The sequence below is a fragment of the Lethenteron reissneri genome, chromosome 62, assembly GCF_015708825.2.
Source record: "Lethenteron reissneri isolate LAM-NWPU_2019-01 chromosome 62, ASM1570882v1, whole genome shotgun sequence".
NCBI classification, from domain to species: domain Eukaryota; kingdom Metazoa; phylum Chordata; class Hyperoartia; order Petromyzontiformes; family Petromyzontidae; genus Lethenteron; species Lethenteron reissneri.
Genome location: NC_083840.1, coordinates 171,468 through 183,248, shown reverse-complemented (window position 1 = coordinate 183,248; position 11,781 = coordinate 171,468). Strand labels below are relative to the sequence as shown.

The 11,781-nt window shown below is 49.8% G+C and overlaps 1 protein-coding gene across 1 annotated transcript; it reads right to left on the bottom strand.

Moving 5' to 3' along the window:
* Window positions 1-6,163: 6,163 nt before the first annotated feature.
* LOC133358456 (hyaluronan mediated motility receptor-like) lies at window positions 6,164-10,301 on the bottom strand. The gene is made up of 3 exons (XM_061576746.1): window positions 7,969-10,301; window positions 7,120-7,296; window positions 6,164-6,474 (listed from the first exon to the last, which is right to left on the bottom strand). Exons 1-3 carry the CDS (start codon window positions 10,219-10,221, stop codon window positions 6,340-6,342), a joined length of 2,565 nt encoding a protein of 854 aa, XP_061432730.1. The 5' UTR covers window positions 10,222-10,301; the 3' UTR covers window positions 6,164-6,339.
* Window positions 10,302-11,781: the final 1,480 nt, after the last annotated feature.

The window sequence follows — 11,781 nt, the reverse complement described above, 5'->3', positions numbered from 1 at the left end:
TGAAAAAACCTAAGAATATGAATCCTTGCAGTCACGAAAGCTTCAAATCTAGAATTAATGCCCTCTACGGGGAGGAATTCCATCTATCTGTTAGAGTTTTTAACAGACAACGAGACAAGTCACAGCTTCTCGAGACGCTGGCCTTCCTACTTGATACAGCTGTCGTGGCTGTGACGTTTCCACCTGAAGACGGAGGCTTGTGTTGCCTCTGAAACGTCGTGATTTTTTATTTTATTTTACTTTTATTAATTTAAATTTTTTACCTACGTGACTTTACCGGAAAAAAACCTAAGAATATGAATCCTTGCAGTCACGAAAGCTTCAAATCTAAGATCTTATCAACCATGCAAAAAAGATTTAATTACACATTTTTGGACCATCTTATCTGACAGGCACTATTTTACTTTACTTTACCGAGTGTTAACATCCCCAGCATTTAACAGTACTCTCTTTATTGTCAGCCAACACTGGTATAAACATGGGCATTTTCGTTCTTTTCTATCATGTGTATGAACAGGTGCTTGTCCATATACATGTCCACGTACACTTGCACCCCGTACTCTCTTTTAGCCCCCCCCCCCCTCCTCGTCCAATACGTTAGCATGTGCAACAATAGTTACTTGCGCACAAACATGTCCACTTCGCCGACGCCTACGTAGCACTTCGTGCCTTCTTTTAGCCCCCCCCCCCCCGATACATTCTACGTAGCACTTCGTGCCTTCTTTTAGCCCCGCCCCCTCCCTCCCGATACATTCCATTCATTGGCTACCACATTCTGATAAGCTCCCCCCCCTCAACTTGTATTTAAGGGCTTGCATCTTGAATCCTTGCCTCACTTGATGCAGCAAATCTGTCTGTGACGGTCCCACCTGATGACAGAGACTTGTGTTGCCTCCGAAACGTCGTAATTTTATTGTTTTATTTTTTTTTTACCTACGTGACTTTACCGAAAGAACTAAGAGTATGAATCCTTGCAGTCACGAAAGCTTCAAATCTAGAATTATAGGTATATACACACAGAGGTATACACCTAAAGCGACGGTTGCAAAGGCACCTCTTACTCAACAAAGCATGGTGTCTGGTATTAACCCCGGAGTGAGGTTGGAGGTTGCGGAGTGATTGCCCAGCTGAGGTGTGTTATCATGAGTGTGTGGCGTACGCTAGTGCACTCAGAGGGGGCGTGCTCCTCCAGCCCCACCCCTTCGCCCCTGGACTCGGACGTGGAGTCAGCCGAGACGTCTGGGGCTAAGCCAGGTGGACGAAAGTCCGAGGGGTTGGGATACACTCGGTGAGGGGGCGAGCCACTGCCGGTTGGCCCCTGGTCACCAAGCTGGCCGCCCCTGCCCGCTCAGAAGGGCTGTCCTCCCAGGTAGAAGAGGGCACCGAGGGAGAGAGCGAGACTGGCTGGGGGTTGTACCTACAGGCCCGTGACCCGACCAGGCGGCACGGCAGAGAATCAAGTGATCCGGACAGCGAGTCGAGTGAAGATCGTGCACGAGACTGCCTGAGGTGGGGGCAACCCCGGGCGGGCCCTCGCCACGCCGGCAAGGCCTTGGGTGGTGCCACCCCAAGTTCACCCACCCTGCTCACGTAGACCTTGCGTCGCATGATAGCAGCGTGCTAACCGCTGCATTACCACCCCCATCACTACCGTTAACCTGACCGAGTTTAAATTTCGATTTAAAGCTTTCGTGACTGCAGGGATTCATCTTTGTGGTTCTTTCGGTAGTCACGTAGAAGGGAGATAATAAAATAATACAATTCTCATGACGTTTCGGCCACAACGCAAGTAGCTGTCCTCAGGTGAAGAACTTTAATGGCAAGCTACCCTTTTTGGATGTCCTAATTAAAAGGAGACCTGATGGTTCAATGAGCCACTCTGTCTACAGGAAAGCTACCCATACGGATGCTTACCTAAAACCGGATTCCCACCACCATCCATCCCAGAATTCCCTCATCAAGACTCTACACCATAGAGCCCAATGCATCTCCGACCAGGAACACATTGCCAGTGAACTCAAACACGTACGCCAAGCTCTTAAGGCTAATGGTTACTCAGACTACACAATCCGCAAGGCCATCACTCCAACCATCAAGAAGGATCCGGTTGAGGAGCCATTCAAAACTATCACCTTACCCTACATTGCAGGGGTCACAAAAAAGATCTCCAAAATCCTGAATAAACACAAGATCCAGGTCCGATTCAGCACAGTACATAAAATCCATGATCTGATCCCGTCTGTAAAAGATGTGGTTCCAGACATACAGTACACCCTGGCGTCTACAAACTAAGTTGCCTCTGTGGTAGCAGTTACATTGGAGTAACCAAACGACATGTCTCGGACCGCATCTGTGAACATAAAGCAGACCTAAAACACGGTAGGACAAACACCTCAGCCGTGGCAGATCACTATTACAATTCAGTGGGCTCACATGACATGGACTTCGCCAAGACAGAGGTTCTCTGCAAGCCATCTGGCTACCATGAGAGATTTGTTCATGAGGCGATCCACATATACAAACACAGACACCTTCAACCGAGAAGATGGATTCTGGCTCAGCAATCATTGGAAGGACGTTATAAACCATTTCGGATCTTAACTGATTGTGTTTACGTTTACGGTGACTTTCAGACCACAGTCCACTCACTGGCATTGACTATATATCTTTCGTATTCTCCGCAGGGAATGGAGTCTTTGCTCCGCTGCAAGTCTCCTCTCACCACTCTCCCATTGACATATTTCGTTGCTTCCTCTTAGTACCTTTCACGCGACGGTCAATGGTATAGTGTATAGCAGATTGTATAATAATAAATAGTATAAAAGTGTAATGTTTCATATAATGTATAAGGTAATATAGTATCGTAATTGTATAGTGAATATACAGCAGTGTGGTATACAGTAGGGTGGGTAGAATAATACATCGTGTAATATTACAATGTATAGTCTAAGGTATAGGGTGGTGTATAGTAATAATCCTTTCTTTCTTATATATAAAAGTCTCCACGTGCTCGCACTTGCGGGGGATTTGGCTCTCGGACGGTGGGCTTTAGGTAGAATTTTTTTTTGACAGGCAGCACACCCTAAGCCCCGCAGTGGGAATAGGCTATTCCGTTTTCCCATCCGTAAACTTTAAAGTAGTTTAATTAACGCATTTGTGCCATTTCTATTATTCATTATTTACTTATTGCGAGACATCGACCGTACCAACTCACGACAATTGCGTGGGGGGGGGGGGCGGACCCTGCCAAGTCATGCGCGTTCGCTCCAGCTCACGGGAGACATTTTATTTTACGCGTTTAACATGAAATAAATATACACATCACGCTGCCAATTTCTCTTCACAGTGTGATGTCTTCCCCCCCCACCACAATATGTGCAGTTACTGCTATAAAGCCCTCACATATTAATTTAATATTATGACAACGCTTACATCGTATTATTCTGCCTCGGGCGGGGGGATGGTGGGGGGGGCGAGGGTAGCGGCCCAGCTCGCAGCCTGGCAACGTCTCACCTCCTCCGGCTTGCCAATCTAGGCGAGGCCGCAGGCTCTGCATGGGACGATGCGTCACCACGCCAATGTAAAGTACAATTTTATTGCATGTTTCGCTAAGAACTGAGGTTTATTGTTTACTATTGTTAAACAAATAACTTTACAAATATCACGATGATGTTTGTGTGCAGAAACTACATGTGTGTCCCTAAAGTCGATGTCTGTGTGTGTGAGTCCATATGTATTTGTGTGCGTGTAAGTCGATGGGTTTCAATGTGTGTGGCTCCATGTCTGTGTGTGAGTCCATGTGTGTCTGTCTTTTTCAAACGGACAACGCCCCATGTGTGTGTGTGTATGTACAAGTGTTTGTGTGTGTCAGTCCATTTGTGTGCATATCAGTCGCTGTGTGTGTGTGTTAGTCCACATGTGTGTGTAAGTCCATACGTGTGTGTTTCACTCGATGTGTGTCTAAGTGAATGCGTGTGTGTGCGAGTCGATGTGTTTATGGCTCCATCTGAGTGTGTTAGTCAATGTGCGTTTGTGTGTCTATGTGTGTCAGTCGATGTGTGTGTTAATCTACATGTGTGTATCTAAAGTAGATGTCTGTGTCACAGTACATATGTCTATGTGTGTGTAGGGCAATGTGTGTGTCAGTCTATGTATGTGTGTGCAAGTCCATGTGTGTGTCTTAGTCGATATGTGTCTGTGTAAGTACATGTGTGTTTACGTCAATGTGTGAGTCCACGTATGTCTGTGCGAGTCGATGTGTGTGTGTGTCTTTGTATGTGTGTCAGTATGTCTGTGTGTCAGTCCATGGGCGTCTGTGTTAGTCGCTTTGTGTGCATGGCTCCATGTCAGTCAGTGTAAGTCCATTTCTTTGCGTGTCTGTAGGTCCGTGTGTGTGTGAGTGAATGTATGTGCTTTATTGACCTGCTCAAGGCCTATGATACCATCAGTAGGCCTGGCCTCTGATACCATCAGTAGGCCTGGCCTCTGGGTTGTTTTTCATGTTTTCGGAGTCCCTCAAACTTTGCTCACGATCCTTAAGGACCTTCATGTTGGTGAGCGGCCCCGCGTCAAACTACGTGGCCGTCAGTCAGAGCCATTCCCTCTACACCTTGGGGTGTGCCAGGGATGTCCTCTGGCTCCACATTATTTAACATATCTTTTGACCACGTAGTTCGTGAAGCCTTCAATGGCTGTACCCGATCAATTACCATATGGTGCAGATACAATGGGGGCTGATCGATGCCCGGGTGCGGTCAACGGATGCCTCCCTATTGCTCAACCATGTTATGTATACCGATGCTCTGGTGATTGCTGCTCACTGCTGCTGAACCTGGAGCTTGCCACTAAGAGGTGGGACCTTACCATCAGCCCCACCAAAACTAACCACCTGCCTGGGTATTTTGTACCATCGAACAATTCACCCCCACAGCTCACAATTCGTGATGCGCCAGTTGTGGAGAGATTGCCGAGATTCCCATACCTGCCCAGTGTGCTCATGACCGGCTCCGGTTTAACAGCAGAAGTCTCACTTCAAATCAGTCGAGCGCCATTATCTTTTCATCGGCTACGTTATGCTGTGTGGAAGCTACCTGGTCTGTCGCTCCGCACGAAGCTTCAGCTCTTCTCGGCCATGGTAATTTCCTCCCTTCTATACGCTTGCAAAACGTGCATCCCCCTAATGGAACATCTTCGCCGGTTAGAAACATTTAGGCTGGCCTGCTAACGATCCATCCTGGGTTTAACCATATATGTGTGTGTGTGCGTCTAAGTCGATGTGTTTCTATGTGTGTGGGTCAATGTCTGTGTGTAAGTCCATGTGTGTCTGCCTTTTTCGCCCGAGCAACGCCGGGTACTTACCGCTAGTACAGTATATAATTTATTGTTGGATTTGTCTATGGCAGTATATAGTATGGGGTAGATCCGTGTGATTAAGGAAAAAGTTTAGCTGGAGGCATATTATATTTCTTGCGACAGAATTGTAATGTATGACTTACTGTTAGTAGCTCAGCTTATCAGAGAGTATATTTAGTATATTGATATAGTTTATATTTTAGTTTTTTACGTGGTGGTTTGGCTGCTACAGCTCCTTACTATTAAAATTCCTTCCCTTTATTACTGCTAACCCTACCTCCTCCCTTTGTTGCTGCTAATCCTACATAATGCACGGGCATAATATGACTTTGAGACCCCCCCCCCTCCTACGCATTCCACAAAGTGACTAATCCCATTCAGCATTTTCCATAAATATGCTAAATTCCTCTGTTGATATGCAAATTCCTTTGTCATGGCACTCTTCCTCCCCTAACCTAGCTTAAATATACGCTGCCAAGCTTGGTGGTGTTCATTCAGACGCTGTCTTTCCGACAGACCTGTTCTTCACCTGAGTACGGCTGCTTGCGTTGTGGCCGAAACGTCGTGAGAATTGTATTATTTTATTTTTATTATCTTATTATCTCCCTTCTACGTGACTTTACCAAAAGAACCAGGAAGATGGACTGAGTTTATAGGTAGAGGCAACCCAAGTTGGACACATATTAAAATGGAATCTTTATTGACATCAGAGTAGCAATGGACAGTTGTCCCACACTTAAACCCCACCCACCAAACTCACCCCACCCACTCGATTACCCCATCCTACCCACCCCACCCACCAAACTTACCCCACCGGACCCGATTACCCCATCCTACCCACCCCAAGCACACACCTATCTTACCCCACATGTTGACCTAGATTAATCACCATCGATGTAAGTTTATTACCGTTAGATATTTTTATGGCAAGACCACACGTGGATGCTGCTGTTGTTGTCACTGCTGCTGTTCCTGCTGCTGGTGCTGTTAGTGCTGCTCCTGGTCCCCGTTGTTCTCCTTGTTAGTGATTCTGAACGAGTCCCTGAAGCTGGCCCGGGGCTGCGACGTCAGCTTGCTCTTGGCCTCGACTTTAACCAAGCGATGTTTGAGGTCACAAACCTCCTGCACCACCACAACAGCCACCACCACCGTAACCATCGACTCAGAGACCCGTAGACTCACGCACAGAGAAACCCATATACTCGCGCAGAGTCCGATTCACACAGGAGGCACAGAAACCCTTAGAGACACAGACACAAAAAAGAGCCAAACTTTCAAAAGAGACTGAGCTGTGGTTAAACCGGCTACACCAGTGACCCTTCCGGTTACTCCTAACCCGGCTAAGTCTGCCCCGCTGCCCGGCTCATAAACTAAACTAAAAAATATATATTTTACCAAGTAAGGCCCACTGAGCTATGCAGCATTTTCAGAAACAACCTGGCCATAAATGATAGCTAAACAAAGTGACTTATCATGTGGAGATTTATAGCAGCCAAATACTCTAAACAGGTGTCGATTATAAATGTGGAGGGAAAACCAGAGGACTCGGGAGAAAAATCTAAACATGGGGAGACACGCAAACCCAAAATATGCAGCAGGCGTTAGGTCTGGGATCGAACTCATAACCTCCTGTATACCAGGCGAGGGAGTTAACATCTCGCCACCGACACCCAGCGAGGCTAACCCGGGTTGCCCGCCGCCTTGCGGGGCCGCCGAACTAACTGTAGTGTCGCCACTGCCGCCGCCGTCTCCCCCACTGCCCGTCACCTCAAAGAGCCTGGTGTTGTCCTGCTTGATCTGCATCACGTGGTGGATGCGCTGCCGTGAGTTGTTGTGGCCAAGGACACGCGCCAACTCCTGGCCCTGCTCGCGGAGCTCCGAGCGCAGGACCGCGTTGGTACTGGTGAGGAACTCTCGCTCACTCAGCAGCTCCTGCAGCTGTGCCTGGGATCAAAGATGGACAAGGGAGACAGAGAGAAAGAGACTACTGCAGCCATGCCCATGCACGTCTATGGTTCCATACGCGAGCCCACGGGTCTTGTTAACCACGAGCCCACGGGTCTTTTTAACCACGAGCCCACGGGTCTTTTTAACCACGAGCCCACGGGTCTTTTTAACCACGAGCCCACGGGTCTTTTTAACAACGAGCCCACGGGTCTTTTTAACAACGAGCCCACGGGTCTTTTTAACAACGAGCCCACGGGTCTTTTTAACCACGAGCCCACGGGTCTTTTTAACCACGAGCCCACGGGTCTTTTTAACCACGAGCCCACGGGTCTTTTTAACAACGAGCCCACGGGTCTTTTTAACAACAAGCCCACGGGTCTTTTTAACCACGAGCCCACGGTTCTTTTTAACCACGAGCCCACGGGTCTTTTTAACCACGAGCCCACGGGTCTGTACGCGAGCCCACAGGTCCCTGCACAAGTAATTGGCGACCAGCCTAAGACCACTGACTCACTACTGTTGAGAACCCGATAATACAATGTCTGTGATTGGCTGGCTCGGCCTCTCTGACCTCTTGACCTCTGACCCAATGAGCAAATAAATAAAAAAAATAAACCGAGCGTAAAGACCGTCAGCCCAAACAACAGCGAAACAACAAGGCGCCATCACCTCTGCTTTAGCCAAGGCCAGCTGGGCACTGTCCACATTGCAGAAGTTCATCAGCTCCCCCTCCAGGCATTCTGTGTGCATCTTCAATGATTTAGAATTTTCCTGGAGCCTAGTGTTCTCCTCACGGAGCTCCGCTGCCTCATCGCAGAGGTTCTTCATCTCTGCGTCCAGGGCCTCTGTGCGAGTAGTCAATGATTTCTCGTTTTCCTGGAGCCTAATGGTCTCCTCGCGGAGGTACTTCACCTCTGCCTCCAAGCTCTCAGTGCGAGTCTTCAATGATTTCTCGTTTTTCTGGAGCCGAGTGTTCTCCTCACGGAGGTTATTAACCTCTGCCTTCAGACCCTCTGTGTGAGTCTTCAATGATTTATCGTTTTTCTGGAGCCGAGTGTTATCCTCACGGAGCTCCACTGCCTCCTTGCAGAGGTTCCTTACCTCCGCCTCCAGGTCCTCTGTGCGAGTAGTCAATGATTTATCGTTTTCCTGGAGCCTAATGGTCTTCTCGCTGAGGTACTTCACCTCTGCCTCCAAGCTCTCAGTGTGAGTCTTCAATGATTTCTCGTTTTCCTTGAAATTAGTGCACTCCTCATGGAGGTTATTCACCTCTGCCTCCAGACCCTCTGTGTGAGTCTTGAATGATTTCTCGTTTTCCTGGAGCCTAATGGTCTCCTCGTGGAGGTTCTTCAACTCTGCCTCCAAGCTCTCAGTGTGAGTCTTCAATGATTTCTCGTTTTTCTGGAGCCTAGTGTTCTCCTCACGGAGCTCCACTGCCTCCTTGCAGAGGTTCTTCACCTCCGCCTCCAGGCCCTCTGTGCGAGTAGTCAATGATTTCTCGTTTTCCTTGAACTTAGTGCACTCCTCATTGAGGTGATTCACCTCTGCCTCAAAGCTCTCAGTGTGAGTCTTCAATGATTTCTCATTTTCTTGGAGCCTAGTGGTCTCCTCACGGAGTTTGTTCACCTCTGCCTCCAGGCCCTCTGCATGCATCTTCAATGATTTCTTGTTTTCCTGGAGCCTAGTGTTCTCCTCACGGAGCTCCACTGCCTCCTTGCAGAGATTCTTCACCTCTGCCTCCAGGCCCTCAGTGCGAGTCTTCAATGATTTCTCATTTTTCTGGAGCCTAGTGTTCTCCTCACGGAGCTCCACTGCCTCCTTGCAGAGGTTCTTCACCTCCGCCTCCAGGCCCTCTGTGCGAGTAGTCAATGATTTCTCGTTTTCCTTGAACTTAGTGCACTCCTCATTGAGGTGATTCACCTCTGCCTCAAAGCTCTCAGTGTGAGTCTTCAATGATTTCTCATTTTCCTGGAGCCTAGTGGTCTCCTCACGGAGTTTGTTCACCTCTGCCTCCAGGCCCTCTGCATGCATCTTCAATGATTTCTTGTTTTCCTGGAGCCTAGTGTTCTCCTCACGGAGCTCCACTGCCTCCTTGCAGAGATTCTTCACCTCCGCCTCCAGGCCCTCTGTGCGAGTCTTCAATGATTTCTCGTTTTTCTGGAGCCTAGTGTTCTCCTCACGGAGCTCCACTGCCTCCTTGCAGAGGTTCGTCACCTCCGCCTCCAGACCCTCTGTGCGAGTAGTCAATGATTTATCGTTTTCCTTGAACTTAGTGCACTCCTCATGGAGGTTATTCACCTCTGTCTCCAAGCTCTCAGTGCGAGTCTTCAATGATTTCTCATTTTCCTGGAGCCTAGTGGTCTCCTCACGGAGTTTGTTCACCTCTGCCTCCAGGCCCTCTGCATGCATCTTCAATGATTTCTTGTTTTCCTGGAGCCTAGTCTTCTCCTGACGGAGCTCCACTGCCTGCTCACAGGGGTTCTTCACCTCCGCCTCCAGGTACTCTGTGCGAGTCTTCAATGATTTCTCATTTTCCTGGAGCCTAGTGGTCTCCTCACGGAGGTCCTTCACCTCTACCTGCAGGCCTTCCGATCTCTCCCCAATCAGCGCGGTCCCCTGGGGCAGCTGGGCCTGCTGTGCGCATTCCTTGGCGAGCTGCTCAGCCTCCTCAAAGCAAGCGTTCTTCTTGTGGAGCCACGCCACCTGGTCCAGCAGATCCCGCACGTCCTCCTCCAGGGCGGCCGCTCGCTTTCTCGCAGCTCCCTCTGCCTCCATCGCCAGGAGGCGAGAGACTTCCTCATCCCGGAATTCCGCCGCTCTCTCTACGCGGAGTTTTTGCAACTCCGCCACCAGGCCCTCCGCGCGTGTCTTCGCCGATTCCTCGCTATCCTGGAGCCCTGCGGTCTCCTTGCGGAGCTCCATGGTTTCCTTGCGAAGGTTCTTTAGCTCCGCCTCCAGCCGCAGTCGGACTTCCTAAGCACAAACAGACCAGGCATAGTTGAGGAGATTTGCAGTTTGTGAGCCCCTATTTATTGGGTCGCTGTCGAGTCAACGACAGTTTGTCCTATGAATATACCGTTAGAGCAATGTGGAATTTCCACCACACGCTCTGCACTTGGAGAGACACGCGCACACACACACAGGAGAAGAGAGAGAAACGCACGCGCACACACACACAGGAGAAGAGAGAGACACGCACACACACACACACAGGAGAAGAGAGAGAGACACGCACGCACACACACACAGGAGAAGAGAGAGAGACACGCACGCACGCACACACAGGAGAAGAGAGAGAGACACGCGCACGCACGCACACACAGGAGAAGAGAGAGAGACACGCGCACGCACAGCACACACAGGAGAAGAGAGAGAGACACGCGCACGCACACACACACAGGAGAAGAGAGAGAGACACACGCACGCACACACACACAGGAGAAGAGAGAGAGACCACACGCACGCACACACACACAGGAGAAGAGAGAGAGACACGCACGCACGCACACACACAGGAGAAGAGAGAGAGACACGCACGCACGCACACACACAGGAGAAGAGAGAGAGACACGCACGCACACACACACAGGAGAAGAGAGAGAGACGCACGCACGCACACACACAGGAGAAGAGAGAGAGACGCACGCACGCACACACACAGGAGAAGAGAGAGAGACGCACGCACGCACACACACAGGAGAAGAGAGAGAGACGCACGCACGCACACACACAGGAGAAGAGAGAGACACGCACGCACACACACACAGCAGAAGAGAGAGAGACACGCACGCACGCACACACACACAGGAGAAGAGAGAGACACGCGCACACACACACACACACAGGAGAAGAAAGAGACACACGCATGCACACACACACAGGAGAAGAGAGAGACACACGCACGCACACACACAGGAGAAAAGAGAGACACGCACGCACACACACACAGGAGAAGAGAGAGAGACACGCACGCACACACACACAGGAGAAGAGAGAGACACCACGCACACACACACAGGAAGAGAGAGAGAGACACGCACGCACACACACACAGGAGAAGAGAGAGAGACACGCACGCACACACACAGGAGAAGAGAGAGACACGCACGCACACACACACAGGAGAAGAGAGAGAGACACGCACGCACACACACCAGGAGAAGAGAGAGAGACACGCACACACACACACAGAGAGAGAGAGACACGCACGCACACACACACAGGAGAAGAGAGAGACACGCACGCACACACACACAGGAGAAGAGAGAGACACACGCACGCACACACACACAGGAGAAGAGAGAGACACACGCACACACCACAGGAAAGAGAGAGACACGCACGCACACACACAGGAGAAGAGAGAGACACACACACACAGGAGAAGAGAGAGACACACGCACGCACACACACACAGGAGAAGAGAGACACACGCACGCACACACACACAGGAGAAGAAGAGAGACACGCACGCACACACAC